General features: G+C 43.3%; 1 protein-coding gene across 12 annotated transcripts in view; it reads right to left on the bottom strand.

Moving 5' to 3' along the window:
• The window catches only part of GAPVD1 (GTPase activating protein and VPS9 domains 1), a 113,236-nt gene that overhangs the window by 49,721 nt on the left and 47,409 nt on the right, over positions 1-16,106 (bottom strand). For all 12 annotated transcript variants that reach the window (XM_033191127.1, XM_033191045.1, XM_033191052.1 and 9 more), the window contains 4 exons: positions 14,737-14,823; positions 12,049-12,183; positions 11,715-11,904; positions 6,904-7,064 (listed from right to left, as the gene is read on the bottom strand). In XM_033191127.1, the coding sequence (XP_033047018.1) occupies positions 6,904-7,064; positions 11,715-11,904; positions 12,049-12,183; positions 14,737-14,823 (573 nt within the window). The remainder of the gene's footprint in view (positions 1-6,903; positions 7,065-11,714; positions 11,905-12,048; positions 12,184-14,736; positions 14,824-16,106) is intronic.

Below are 16,106 nucleotides of genomic sequence, written 5' to 3'. Positions count from 1 at the left end.
GGCACAGGCAATCCTCCTGCTTTGGCCTCCTGAGTAGCTGGGACTGCAGGTACACCCCACCAAACCCAGCTAATTTTTTTTATTTTTACTTCTTCTTCTTCTCATTATTATTATTATTATTATTATTATATTTTTGAGACACAGTCTCACTCTGTCACCCAGACTAGAGTGCAATGGCATGGTCTTGACTCACTGCCACTTTCGCCTCCCAGGTTCAAGCGATTCTCCTATCTCAGCCTCCCAAGTAGCTAGGATTACAGGTGTGTGCCACCACACCCGGCTAATTTTTTTATTTTTAGTAAAGATGGGGTTTCACCATATTGGCCAGGCTGGTCTCAAACTCCTGACCTCAAATATCCACCCACTTCGACCTCCCAAAGTTCTGGGATTACAGGCATGAGCCACTGCGCCTGGCCTATTTATTATTAAGACAGGGTCTCGCCATGTTGCCCAGGCTGGTGTTGAAGTCCTGGAGTCAAGGATCCTTCTGCCTCAGCCTCCCAAAGCACTGGGATTACAGGTGTGAGTCAACATCCCTGGTAATTTTTTTATTTTTGTAGAGACAAGGTCTTACTATGTTGCCCAGGCTGGTCTCGAACTCCTGGTTTCAAGCAATCCTTTCACCTCAGCCTCCCAAAGCACTGGGATTACAGGCATGAGCCACCGTAACTGGCCAACACAAATATTTTAAATTTTTTATTTTTAAGATTAAGAACTTAAGACTAGGCCGGGTGCGGTGGCTCAAGCCTGTAATCCCAGCACTTTGGGAGGCCGAGATGGGCGGAGCACGAGGTCAGGAGATCGAGACCATCCTGGCTAACATGGTGAAACCCCGTCTCTACTAAAAAATACAAAAAACTAGCCGGGCGAGGTGGCAGGCGCCTGTAGTCCCAGCTACTCGGGAGGCTGAGGCAAGAGAATGGCATGAACCCGGGAGGCGGAGCTTGCAGTGAGCTGAGATCCGGCCACTGCACTCCAGCCCGGGCAACAGAGCGAGACTCCGTCTCAAAAAAAAAAAAAAAGAACTTTAGACTATTCACCATAGTGAGTAATGTGAAACTAAAACGTCAGGAGAAAAATCATCTCAAGGCCTGAAGATTCATGTGAACTAACAGAAAAGGGATAATGAAGATATTTTTCCAAATCATATCCAAAGGCAAGCAATTTTGAGATGCCATGCAGAAAGCCACTGTACAAAGTCAGTCACACTGGAGTATAAAATACAAAAATCGAATTTCATGCTTCTAAATCAGAGCATCTGCAAACTCTAGGCTAAACTAAAACCACAGAATCTGAGTGCTAAAAAAACTTTAGCTGGGCACAGTGGCTCACACCTCTAATCCCAGCACTTTGGGAGGCTGAGGTGGGCAGATCACCTGAGGTCAGGAGTTTGAGACCAACTCGGCCAACATATATAGTGAAAGCCTGTCTCTACTAAAAATACAAAAATTAGCTGGGCATGGTGGTGCATACCTGTGGTCCCGGCTACTAGGGAACCTGAGGCAGGAGAATCACTTGAACAGATGAGGTGGAGGTTGCAGTGAGAGTGGCCTCCCAAAGTGCTGGGTGTATCTTCTTAATGACCATTTATCAACATATAACGTCTTCATCTTTTGTAATCTTTCTGCTCCTCAGACTAGATAATCTCAAGTGATCCATCTTCAAGTTCACTGATATATCTGCCTGTACAAATTTGCTGTTGAACCCCTCTAGTGTATTTTTCATTACAGTTATTATAATTTTCAACTCCAGAATTTCTATATGGTTCCTTCTGTAATTTCTACCTCTTTATTGATATCTTCTATTTTGGTGAGACCTTGTTCTCTTGGTTTTCTTTAGTTCTTTGTCCGTGGTTTCCACAGCTCTTTCTGAGTATATTTTTAAAAAACTGATTTAAAGTCTTGAGTAAGCCCAATGTCTGTGCTTCATCAAGGCCATTTTCCTTCCTTCCTCTCTCCCTCCCTCCCTTTCTTCCTTCCTTCCAGGACGAGTTTCACTCTGGTTGCCCAGGCTGGAGTAGAATGGTGCAATCTCAACTCACTACAACCTCAGCAACCCAGGTACAAGTGATTCTCCTGCCTCAGCCTCCCGAATAACTGGGATTACAGGCATGTGCCACCAGGCCCAGCTAATTCTGTATTTTTAGTAGACATAGGGTTTCTCCATGATGGTCAGACTGGTCTCAAACTCCCAACTTCAGGTGATCCGCTCACCTCAGCCTCCCAAAGTGCTGGGATTACAGGAGTGAGCCACTACCCAGCCATCAAGGACATTTTCTTTTTCTTTTTTTTTTTTTTTTCAGATGGAGTCTCGCTCTATTGCCCAAGCTAGAGTGCAGAGTGCAGTGGTGCAATCTTGGCTCACTGCAACCTCTGCCTCCCAGGTTCAAGTGATTCTCCTGCCCTAGCCTCCTGAGTAGCTTATATTACAGGTGCACGCCACCACGCCTGTCTAATTTTTGTATTTTTAGTCGAGACGGGGTTTCACCATGTTGGTCAGGCTGGTCTCGAACTCCTGACCACGTGATCCGCCCAATTTCGCCTCCTGAAGTGCTGGGATTACGGCCATGAGCCACTGCGCCCAGCCTATCAAGGACATTTTCTATTAACTTTTTTCCGGTGAAAGGGCCATATTTTTTGTTTCTTTATATGCTTCATAAGTTTTGCTGAAAAGCAGACGTTTTAAATATTATAAAGTGAGCATTAAAAAGTCAGGAAACAACAGATGCTGGAGAGAATGTGGAGAACACTTTTACACTGTTGGTGGGAGTGTAAATTAGTTCAACTATTGTGGAAGACAGTGCGGCAATTCCTCAAGGAACTAGAACCAGATTTGATCCAGCAATCCCATTACTGGATATATACCCAAAGAATTATAAATCATTCTCCTATAAAGACACATGCACACATACGTTTACTGCAGCACTATTCACAATAGCAAAGACTTGGAACCAACCCAAATGCCCATCAATGACAGACTGGATAATGAAAATGTCGCACATATACACCATGGAATACTATGCAGCCATAAAAAAGGATTAGTTCATGTCCTTTGCAGGGACCCTGATGAAGCTAGAAACCATCATTCTCAGCAAATTAATGCAGGAACAGAAAACCAAACACTGCACGTTCTCCCTCATAAGTGGGAGTTGAACAATGAGAACACATGGACACAGGGAGGGGAACATCACACACTGGAGCCTGTCGCGGGGGTGGAGGGTTGGGGAGGCACATCACTAGGAGAAATGCCTAATGTAGATGACAGGTTGATGGGTGTAGCAAACCACCACGGCACATGTATACCTATGTAACAAACCTGCACGTTCTGCACATGTATCCCAGAACTTAAAGTATAATTAAAAAATTAAAATAAAAAAATAAATAAATGTTATAAAGTGGCAGTTCTGGAAATCAGATTACACCCCTTGGTTGTTGCTGCTTGTTGTAGTTACTGTTTATTTAATGACCTCTCTAAATTTTCTGTCACATGTGGCCTCTGAAGTGTCTGTTCTGTTAGCTTAGTGGTGAGCATGTGATGTGGCAGATTTAACACCTGGAATAAAACAAAACAAAACATTTCCAAGTCTCTGAAATTTGGCTCTGTGTTGGGGTACTTCAACACTTAGCCAAGCAGTTTGCAACTGTACCTTAGCCTTCACTTCCTGCTTGGGTTCAGCCTGAAGGTTAGCCAGCAGTGAGAGCCTGGCTCTTCTAAGGTCTCTCCTGAGCACATGACCAGCCCTGAGCATGTGTACAACCTTCTAGATTCCCCAGAACGTGTGGGAGCTTTTCAAAGCCTTCGTGCCCCCTAGTGTCTCCTTCCCAAGCCTCTTTCTTCATAAGCATTTGGATCTGTATGCGGCTTGCCCTGATTGCTATCCGTTAATGCAAGCAGAAGCAACTAATATATCTGCTTTTCAATACTTTTGACAAATGCCACCTGTGTAGCTGCCTCAGCCCTGGGAAAGATCAGAGGCAGGCAAAACAAAACCAAGCCCTTGAGATGATCTTTCAGGATCTACCAGACAGATCAAAATACACAACCCTGCGTTCAGAATAAGGTCCACATTCCTCCCTCAAGTACCAGCACACTGCACAGTAAGCTGTCTTCAAAGCAGCCACTGGGCTGGGGGTTGAAGATGGTAACAGGGTAGGATCACAGAGCTCTCTTAACAAAATTCAGCAGTTTTTTTTTTCACTAAGCATTCCTTTGTTGTTAAAAGTTTTTTTATTAGATTCCAGAGTTCCAAATAAGTTGATTCTGACAGTTTTTGACAGCTTATGTGTGTGTATGGAGGGATGGAGTTTTGGAGATTGTTGGTCTTCCCTACGGAGGATGTCATAGTCCCAAACACACTTTACCAACCACCATCACTTTATCAATCACTAAAACTGGCCCCTTCTTCCTAGACCATTTTCTTAAATAACAAGCAATCACTGTTGAATATAAGAAGCTGCTACTGGCAGGGCGCGGTGGCTCATGCCTGTAATCCCAGAACTTTGGGAGGCCGAGACGGGCAGATCATAAGGTCAGGAGATCAAGACTATCCTGGCTAATACAGTGAAACCCCGTCTCTACTAACAATACAAAAAATTAGCCAGGCGTGATGGCAGGCACCTGTAGTCCCAGCTACTCGGGAGGCTGAGGCAGGAGAATGGCGTGAACCTGGGAGGCAGAGCTTGCAGTGAGCCAAGATCGTGCCACTGCACTCCAGCCTGGATGACAGAATGAGACTCCGTCTCAAAAAAAAAAAAAAAAAAAAAAAAAAAAAAAAAAAAAAAAAAGCTGCTACTTTAGGGAGTCAAGATTTCTTCTTTTCTTTTTGTTTTTTTCTGGTTTTTTTTTTTTTTTTTTGAGACAGAGTTTCACTCTTGTTGCCCAGGCTGGCGTGCAATGGGGCGATCTCGGCTCACTGCAACCTCCACCTCCCGGGTTCAAGCGATTCTCCTGTCTCAGCCTCCCAAATAACTGCGATTACAGGCATGCACCACCACACCCAGCTAATTTTTATTATTAGTAAAGATGGGGTTTTACTATGTTGGTCAGGCTGGTCTCGAACTCCTGACCTCGGGGGATCCAACCACCTCGGCCTCCCAAAGTGCTTTGGGCCTCCCAAAGTGCATGAGCCACTGCACCTGGCCTTCTTTTCATTCACCTTTAAGCCAAGTTTTTTGTTACAAATATATTAAAAATGATTCCCAAACCTCGAACTCCATTTCCTAAAAAAATTTATTTTCTTAGCTTTCCATTATCTCTTCCATTTTTTCCTGACCAGCCAAAGAATACAACATGTATCTCAAGATACATTTCAATATATTTTTGGCTCTATAATGCAGGAATACTACTAGTATACTACTAGAAAGAAAACAAATACAAAACATTTCCTACAAGTCACTGGAAAAGTCTCTTTAATTTCCATACCACAATCTCCTGGCTTCATCTCTCCTCTGCTACTGCCTGGAAAATTCCTTTTGCTTGGACCTATTCACCAACTTCAGTGCTACAGATGTATTAACGTGAAGGGCCTCACAACTGTTCACAGGGAGCTTAGCATGTGATGGTGTGTCATGGTGGGACCACTGAAGATAACAAAGACTTAAACATTAAATTCATTGGCTGGGTGCGGTGATTCACACCTGTAATCCAAGTACTTTGGGAGGCCAAGGTGGGTGGATCACCTGAGGTCAGAAGTTCGAGACCAGTCTGGCCAACATGGCAAAACCCCATCTCTACTAAAAATACAAAGTTAGCTGGGCGTGGTGGCGCACACCTGTAAGCCCAGCAACTTGTGAGGCTGACGCAGGAGAATTGCTTGAACCCAGGAGGCAGAGGTTATGGTGAGCTGAGATCGCACCACTGCACTCCAGCCTGGGCAACAGAGTGAGACTCTATCTCAAAAACAAAGAAAAAAATGGCCGGGCATGGTGGCTCACGCCTGTAATCCCAGCACTTTGTGAGGCTGAGGCTGGTGGATCATGAGGTCAGGAGATCGAGATCATCCTGGCTAACACGGTGAAACTGCATCTCTACTAAAAATACAAAAAATTAGCTGAGCATGGTGGTGGGCGCCTGTAATCCTAGCTACTTGGGAGGCTGAGGCAGAAGAATGGTGTGAACCCGGGAGGTGGAGCTTGCAATGAGCCGAGATTACGCCACTGCACTCCAGCCTGGGTGACACAGAGAGACTCTGTCTCAAAAAAAAAAAAAAGAAAAAAAAAATTCACTTCTCAGATCTAAATGTCTGTGCTCCCCCAAAATCTGTATGTTGAAATTCTAACCCCCAAGGTGATGATATTTGGATATGGGGCCTTTAGACAGGTGATTAGGTCGTGAAGGCAAGGCCCTCACAAATGGAATAAGTGCCCTTATAAAATAGGCCCAACCAGCCAGGTGCGGTGGCTCACACCTGCAATCTCAGCACTTTGGGAGGCAAAGGCAGGTGGATCACCTCAGTTCGGGAGTTTGAGACCAGCCTGACCAACATGTAGAAACCCCACTTCTACTAAAAATATAAAATTAGTTGGGCATGGTGGCACATGCCTGTAACCCCAGCTACTCAGGAGGCTGAGGCAGGAGAATCGCTTGAACCTGGGATGCGGAGGTTGCAGTGAGCCGAGATCGTGCTATTGCACTCTAGCCTGGGCAACAAGAGCAACACTCCATCTCAAAAAATAAAATAAGCCCAAAGACACAGCAAGAATACATTATCTATGAACCAGTAAACAGATCCTCATGAGACACTGAATCTGCCTTGACTATAAGACTTCCTGGCCTCTACAAATATGAGAAATAAATTTCTGTTGTTTATAAGCCACCCAACCTCTGGTGTTTTGCTACAGCAGCCTGTATGGACTAAGACATGAATACTGATTTACAGAAGCAACTGACCAAGTACCTTCATACCTCATTTTCTGACATCATCCCTGGAGTAAGCTGGGGACCTGTCCCTAAGGAAATGACCAACACCTCTTCTGGTTGCACCTCCTGGATGGTTTCTTGAGATGATCCTTCATGGTCCATATGTAGGTCCATTAGCATATTGGTGCGGCTTCTGCTCCGAGTTGCTAATAAAAAATTTCAAATAAAATAATTTAGAGAAATAGACAAATGAAGAAAATGGTATGCTAAAAACGAAAATATATTTTCTATTAGTGCAGAACATTTGCACATGCACAAGAGTGGTAAAAATATAAATAAGAAAAAACAAAACAAAACAAAAAACTAAATCCTCCCAGTTACTCTACTGACTAATAAAGATTCTCCTTCAAAACTGATAATCAAGAACAGTGATCCAAGTCCACGTTACAGTAAGTGCCACATATATGATCACATCTGCAGAACAGCAAACATGTCCCAATCAATTTAAGACTTGGAGTGACAAAAAAGCATTACCTTATTTCTTATCTTTTTAAGATGCCTTAACTAATTTTCCTATAAAACGATGTAACTGCTACAGGTCTCCCATACTGGTAACTGAACTTACAAGCATCAGAAAATTTCATATGAGGGATTACACCTGTAATCCTAGCACTTTGGGAGGCTGAGGCGGGTGGATTGCCTGAGTTCAGGAGTTCGAGATCGGCCAGGGCAACATGGTAAAACTCTGTCTCTACTAAAATACAAAAAATTAGCCAGGCATGGTGACGTGCACCTGTAATCCCAGCTACTCAGGGGGCTGAGACAGGAGAATCAGTTGAACGAGGCAGGCGGACACTGCAGTGAGCCAAGTCTGTACCACTGCACTCCGGCCTGGGTGTCAGAGCGAGACTCCATCTCAAAAAAAAAGAAAAAGAAAAGAAAAAAGAAAATTTCATATGAAAACCTAATAGCCACATAAATAAGATACTTTAGTTAGGCAACTGTTAACAAAACCAGAATCAGTGTTTGTTTTTTTGAGACAGAGTTTCACTCTTGCTGCCCAAGCTAGAGTGCAGTGGCGCAATCTCGGCTCACTACAATCACCACCTGCTGGGTTCAAGCAATTCTCCTGCCTCAGCCTCCTGAGTAGCTGGGATTACAGGCAGCCACCACCACACTCAGTGAATTTTGTACTTTTAGTAGAGATGGGGTTTTGCCATGTTGGTCAGGCTGGTCTCAAACTCCTGATCTCAGGTGATCCACCACCTCGCCTTCCCCAAGTGCTGGGATTATAGGCATGAGCCACCGTGTCCAGCCCAGAATCAGTTTTTAAATGTACTTTTCCCCCCCGAAATGTATTAATGTCTTTTCAAAGATACAAGAGAGAAAATTTCTTTATGTTTGCATAAAAGGTCCTTTCTGCTTTGGAAACAGTATAAATTAATAAAGGCTTCAATTATTTTTGTTTCTTTCCCCTGCGTATAAGCAAACAAAAAATACATTTTTCTAAAATAACTGCTGGGTGTAGTGGCTCACGCCTGTAATCCTAGCACTCTGGGAGGCTGGGGCAGGCGGATCACCTGAGGTCAGGAGTTCGAGACCAGCCTGGCCAACATGGTGAAACCCTGTCTCTACTAAAAATACAAAAAGTTAGCTGAGCATGGTGGTGGGCACCTGTAAGTAATCCCAACTACTTGGGAGGCTGAGGCAGGAGAATCACTTGAACCCGGGAGGTGGAGGTTGCAGTGAGCCTAGATCACACCGTTGCACTCTGGCCTGCACAATAAGAGTGAAATTCCGTTTCAAAAAAAAAAAAAAGGCTGGGCGCAGTGGCTCATGCCTGTAATCTCAATATTTTGGGAGGCTGAGGCAGGTAAATCACCTGAGGCCGGGAGTTCAAGTCCAGCCTGACCAACATGGAGAAACCCCACCTCTACTAAAAATACAAAATTGGCTGGGCGAGGTGTCACACGCCTGTGATCCCATCTACTCAGGAGGCTGAGGCAGGAGAACGGCTTGAACCTGGGAGGCAGAGGTTGTGGTGAGCCGAGACTGTGCTATTGCACTCCAGCCTGGGCAACAAGAGCTAGACTCCATCTCAAAAAAAAAAAAAAAAAAAAATCAAGGAAAAAAAAAGTTTCTATTTTCTTTCAGAGGGCAATAAAATTCAGTACAACCAGAATACTAAATAGAAATTATGTTTTAGTACAAAATAATGAAAAATAAAGACATAAAGCAAAAACAACTATAGTAGCAGCGAAAGTCACCTTCACATTGTATGAAAGCTGACCTACTTGAAGACAGAAGCAGAAATACAAACAATCATCTTTCTTTACAATGCTGATTAATGTTCATTAATCACAGAGCACACATCAATTTCCAGGTCTAAAACAGGCCTACTCACACCTTTATTTGCTTACCCTATCTTCTATTGAATTGCAAATTGAAATTCAAGTTCATAAACAGATCTACGAATCGTAACAAACTCTGCAACTATAATTTATAAAAATGCAAGCAATCAAAATTTATGTAGCAATTTACATAAAGTAAAAGCAACATGCACATGGAGCATACTTTTATAAACTATTTTTTAAATAAAATTATAAAAGAAGAGGAAGAACAGCCTATTACCCACCAAACGGGGTTACTAGTGTAATATGAGCGGTAATATTGGTAGCTGAGGAAACCCAGGCAGTGATGGCTGCTAACTGTTGTCCTGGGTTGCGAAAGCATTAAATAGAAAGAAAATCAACCCTCTGAACAATGGACAAATTTTTTAAGATACGAAATAAATGCAAGAGCCAGGTAACAAGACTACAGAAAATAATACTGGGTATACATTTGAAATTCACTTTCCGGCCGGGCGCGGTGGCTCAAGCCTGTAATCCCAGCACTTTGGGAGGCCGAGACGGGCGGATCACGAGGTCAGGAGATCAAGACCATCCTGGCTAACACAGTGAAACCCTGTCTCTACTAAAAACTACAAAAAACTAGCCGGGCGAGGTGACAGGCGCCTGTAGTCCCAGCTACTCGGGAGGCTGAGGCAGGAGAATGGCGTGAGCCCGGGAGGCGGAGCTTGCAGTGAGCTGAGATCTGGCCACTGCACTCCAGCCTGGGTGACAGAGCGAGACTCCGTCTCAAAAAAAAAAAAAAAAAGAAATTCACTTTCCATCATACTCATATTTAATGACACTTTTAGACAATGGGAAATGAAAAAACTAATGTATAGCAGTGAACAATGGAAAAAAAATCTCTGATTTACTAAAAATCATTTACTTCATCATGTGAACAGAGTGCAAATAGCCCATAAAAAAACCATTCAATGCCGGGGCATGGTGGCTCACACCTGTAATCCCAGCACTTTGGGAGGCCAAGGCGGGTGGATCACCTGAGGTAAGGAGTTCGAGACGAGCCTGGCCAACATGGCAAAACCCCGTCTCTACTAAAAATATAAAAATTAGCCGGGTATGGTGGTGGGCATCTATAATCCCAGCTACTAGGGAGGCTGAGGCAGAAGAAACGCTTGAACCCGGGAGGTAGAGGTTGCAGTGAGCCGAGATTGTGGCACTGCACTCCAGCCTGGGCAACAAGAATGAGACTCCATTTCAAAAAAAACCATTAAGTGCAAAATCCCTTTTTCTATTTTTTATTTTCAAAACTGACATATTGGGTATGTTCACTAAGTGTTGCTGAGTTCCTCATTATAATTAGGCAGGCACTAAAATAATCCTGTTCCCTTGGCTTAAACACTTTTTCCCCATCTTGTTTACTTTGCCTAACTTCCATTTATCACAAAGCGCAAACAGGCTTCACCTGCTCCAAGATCTTCTCCTGATACCATCACCATTTTGGCTAAGTTAGGTGTCCCCATAACCCTCATACTTATCTCCTCAGAATGCGTAGTACGCTGAAGGGTACTAGTCTCTTCTTGTTCTCCCTAACTAAACTATCAATAGCCTACTTGACAGTTAGGGCAGGTCCTAATGGTCTTTGTATCCAGTGTCTATCACAGTGCCTCATGTGCAAGACACATCCACTCTCACAGGACTTTTGTGGGGATTAAATGAAACAACATTTGTAAAGTGCCTACCCAGAGTATGGAACATGGTATATGCTCAATTAATTTTTTTGTAGACAGATAGATAACAAATATTAACCAAGCAATAAGTCTTAATTAAATAGAATTCTTAAATAAACAAACTTGAAAAAATAAAATGAAACTTTTGCTTTATTTTATAACATTAAGATATCTTAGCTCAGTTGATAAAACAGTGATTATTAATGAAAATAATAATAGAAAAATACTATTATTTTCCACTTTATTGACGGGAACTTCTAAAATAATATTATTACATTATTTAGAACTTCGTAGAAATAAGGGGGCTACCTTTTTTTTTTTTTTTTTTGAGATAGGGTCTCACTCTGTCACCGAGGCTGAAGTGCAGTGGCACGATCATGGTTCACTGCAGCCTTGACCTCCCAGGCTCAAGCAATCTCCCCATCTCAGCCTCCCAAGTAGCTGGGACCATAAGGCACGTGCCACCCTCTTAAAACTACTGAGGGCTACATAGTTTTAAAAATGACTACTTATAACATTTCCAAAATTTTTTCAAGAAAAGACAATAAAATTTGAACAAAGTATACTGTGGATAGAAAAGTAGGTAGACAAAGCTAAAGCCTACTGATAAACCTTAACTAATCTGATACGATTTCTAAAAACTGAAATACCATCAGTAAACATGAAGAGAAAGACCTTCCCAAGTACTTAAACACATATTCCAAAACACTGAGCAGTAACAAAGGCTAACGAAATATTAAACTTAAGAGAAAGCTCCGATATGAGAAAGTCTGTTTACCTATAGGTAATCGATTCTTTTTATTTGCTGGAGTGGTTGCCGGAGACAGCTGAGGCGTATTGTAGGGAGTCATTTCTAAACTGCTGCTTTTTCCTGGCTTGGCCGGGGGTAGGTTTGCCAATAAATTGTCAAGAGCCATTCTATCTTCTCTCAGTTGATCTCCAGACATCACACTCTTCATAAAATTCACCTGGCAAAAGCAAAGAACATTAGCTAGTGAAATCACTTTTTCAAATACAATATGTATTTCCCACACAATGTACTCATGTATGTCTCTGCTCACGCTTAGCTAAAAGACCTTTGAGAAAATTCTATTAAACAATGAAGCCATTACCAGAGTAATAAGCTGACTATAGGTTATATAAACCACAGTTCTGCTCAATCCTTCCAGAAGATTAACGGAAGACAATGGAGGGGTCTCCACTGCACGGCCCCCAATCACAACATCAAGGAACGCGGCAACACAGCTCTGTTAAAACAGGGAAACAACAGTGAAACATTCCCTTTAAAATACTGGAAAGAAATTTCTGATTAAGGTGGACAAGCATGAAAAAATTTTAACATCTTAAAAATCGTATTTTTTTAAGATGTTAAATAATTTTTTTTTTTTGGAGACGAAGTTTCACTCTTTTGCCCAGGCTGGAGTGAAATAGCACCATCTTGGCTCACTGCAACCTCTGCGCACCTCCTCCCCCACTGTAATTTTCCTGCCTCAGCTTCCAGAGTAGCTGGGATTACAGGCGCCATGACCATGCCCGGCTAACTTTTGTATTTTTAGTAGAGATGGGGTTTTGCCATGTTGCATGGGCTGGTCTGGAACTCCTGACCTCAGGTGATCCACCCGCCTCAGCCTCCCAAAGTGCTAGAAATACAAGTGTGAGCCACCCCGCCTTGCCTAACTTTTGTATTTTTTTGTACAGATGGGGTTTCACCATGTTGCCCAGACTGGTCTCAAACTTGTGAGCTCAAGCGATCCACCCACCTCAGCTTCCCAAAGTGCGCCCAGCACTAGGATTACGAGCATGAGCCACTGCACCCAACCTAAAACATTAAACTCTTTTTGTAATGATATAGTCTAAAATCTTGGGGCTGGGTGTAGTGGTGTATGCCTGCAATCCCAGCACTTTGGTCAGCCAAGGTGGGTGGGTTGCTTGAGCTCAGAAGTTCGAAACCACTTGGGCAACAGGGCAAAACCTGTCTCTACAAAAAATACCAAAATTATCAGGCGTGGTGGCTTGCACCTGTAGTCCCAGCTACTTGGGAAGCTGAGGGGGGAGGATTGCTTGCGCCAAGGAGGTCAACACTGCAGTGAGCTGAGATGGCATCACTGGGTGACAAAGTGAGACCCTGTCTCAAAAAACAAGAAAATAACAATAAGATGTTGGAGGCAAACATAACACAACACAGAACAGTATATACATTGTGCTACTATTTCTGAAAGGGGAAGAAGTGGTTGGAAGTATATAGTGTATGTAGGAATTTGCTTGTAAACATATTGACCTCTAGAAGGATACACAACCTGATAACATCAAGAATCTTTCGGGGGCCAGGCATGGTGGCTCACACCTATAATTCCAGGTACTAGGAGGCTGAGGCAGGAGAATTGCTTGAACCTGGGAGGCGGAGTTAACAGTGAGCCGAGATCTCGCCATTGCACTCCAGCCTGGGTGACAACAGCAAACCTCTGTGACAAGAGGGAAACTCAGTCTCAAAAAAAATCTTTTGTTGGGGGTGGGGAATGAAGACTAGAGATGAGAGGGGGAAGGGAAATTTTACTCAAATATCCTTGAATTTTCATAGGTTGAATGTATAGCTTAATCAAAGTAAGACTGATTAAAACTTTATTTAACTAAATTAATTGAACAATGTCATGGATGTTAACTTATAAACTACACTTAAAATTAAACAATTATTGGCCGGGCACGGTGGCTCAAGCCTGTAATCCCAGCACTTTGGGAGGCCGAGATGGGCGGATCACGAGGTCAGGAGATCGAGACCATCCTGGCTAACACGGTGAAACCCCGTCTCTACTAAAAAAAATACAAAAAAACTAGCCGGGCGACGTGGCGGGCGCCTGTAGTCCCAGCTACTCGGGAGGCTGAGGCAGGAGAATGGCGTAAACCCAGGAGGCGGGGCTTGCAGTGAGCTGAGATCCGGCCATTGCACTCCAGCCTGGGCGGCAGTGCGAGACTCCGTCTCAAAAAAAAAAAAAATTAAACAATTATCGACCAGGCATGGTGGCTGACATCTATAATCCGAGCAAGCTGGAATGCTGAGGCAGGAGGATCGCTTGAGGCCAGGAGTCAAGATCAGTCTAGGCAACATAGCAACACCTCATCTCTGTAACAATAAAAACAGCCGGGCATGGTAGTATGCCCCTATAGCCCAGGTACTTGGGAGGCTGAGGTGGAAGGACTGCTTGAGCCCAGGAGTTTGAGCCATGATCACACCACTGCACTCCAGCCTGGGCAACAGAGTGAGACACCGACTCAAAAATTTAAAAGTTGGCCAGGTGTGGTAGCTCACGCCTGTAATCCCAGCACTTTGGGAGGCCGAGTTGGGTAGATCACAAGGCCAGGAGTTCAACACCAGCCTGGCCAAGACGGTGAAACCCAGTCTCTACTAAAAATACAAAAATGAGCCAGGCATGGTGGCATGTGCCTATAGTCCCAGCTACTGGGGAGGGTGAGGCAGAGAGTTGCTTGAACCTGGAGGCAGAGGGTGCAGTGAGCCAAGATCACGCCACCACACTCCAGCCTGGGCAACAGAGCAAGACTCCATCTCAAAAAAAAAAAAAAACTTTTTAAAATAAAATAATCTTAATAGCTCTTTGATTCTCTTTATGATGGCATCTCCTCAATACGTCTGTGGGAGTTAATCATCTTTAAATGCTGCTGATCCAATACTGTAGCTAATTAAAAGAACATTTAATTCAGACATCACCTATGGACAAGATTTAATAAAGAGAACAGTTAGGCTCACTAATACTTCAGCATTTTCTATAAATCATATTTATTCTTACTTTGTCAAATTTTCCAAGGCTGCTCTTTGTTCGGGGATCTCCTTCTTCAGAGCCAGTCATTGCTAACTGCTGCAAAAGGCGGCCTACCTGCAACCCAAAGCAGCGGTAGGGAGACATAAGCTACAGACAGATACTCATAAATACCTCTCTGTGAAAGCAAGCACATCTATTCAATTCTCAATATCTGTTTCATAACACTATTCATACTACCTGACCAGGCATATGAAATAGTATCCCCCAAAAGATGTGTACCTTATGTTGGCTTTTGCTATTTTTAGATTAAGAGTTAGAGAAAGTATAAATTTTTGCTTTAATTTCTCTTTAACACATAAGATATCAACATTAGGGGGAAAAAAACACAATACATTTGTTTCTGACATTGTACTTTTCATGTGTTTAGAGCTTTTTAAATTAATTTGTAAGGCCGGGCGCGGTGGCTCAAGCCTGTACTCCCAGCACTTTGGGAGGCTGAGATGGGTGGATCACGAGGTCAGGAGATCAAGACCATCCTGGCTAAGCCGCTGAAACCCCGTCTCTACTAAAAAATACAAAAAACTAGCCGGGCGAGGTAGCGGGCGCCTGTAGTCCCAGCCGCTCGGGAGGCTGAGGCAGGAGAATGGCGTAAACCCAAGAGGCGGAGCTTGCAGTGAGCTGAGATCCGGCCACTGCACTCCAGGCTGGGTGACAGAGCGAGACTCCGTCTCAAAAAAAAAAAGAAAAAAAAAATTAATTTGTAAAAGCTGACTCATTCATTAAATTACCTTAAGTTAATATTAAGAACATTACCCTATAGAGTTCACAAAGCACTCAAGGTAGAATTTTTTTCCTAGATGTAAAAGCGAATGATTCCTATCTAACATAAGCTGGTTTGATAAGTAAATACTAATTCATAGAACAAGTACCCTACTGGCAAAAGTTGTTACTGTACTCTTTTTAAAGGCTAATGAAAGTTATTACAGCATCCTCTTCTTAATATCTGGGACAAGCCCCCCTTTTTACTGATTCTGAAAATATGTGATTCAATCTCTACTGGAATGACAAAAAAAAAAAAACAACTACAAATACATTATCTACCATAAGAATAAATTTAAGTGTTTCATGGGCCAGGCACAGTGGCTTACGCCTATAATCCCAGCACTTTGAGAGGCCAAGGTAGGAGGATTACCTGAGGCCAGGAGTTCAAGATCAGCCTGGACAAGAAAGCAAGACCCTGTCTCTATAAAAACATTTTTTAAATGAGCCAGGTGTGCTGGTACACACGTGCAGTCCCAGCTACTCAGGAGGGTGAGGCCGGAGGGTCACTTGAGCCCAGGCGTTCAAAGGCTACAGTGAGCTAAGATGGCACCACTGCACTCCAGCCTGGGTGACAG

This window comes from Trachypithecus francoisi, unplaced genomic scaffold, assembly GCF_009764315.1.
Source record: "Trachypithecus francoisi isolate TF-2019V2 unplaced genomic scaffold, Tfra_2.0 Contig01585, whole genome shotgun sequence".
Lineage (NCBI taxonomy): Eukaryota > Metazoa > Chordata > Mammalia > Primates > Cercopithecidae > Trachypithecus > Trachypithecus francoisi.
This window is presented reverse-complemented; position numbering and strand designations above follow the sequence as displayed.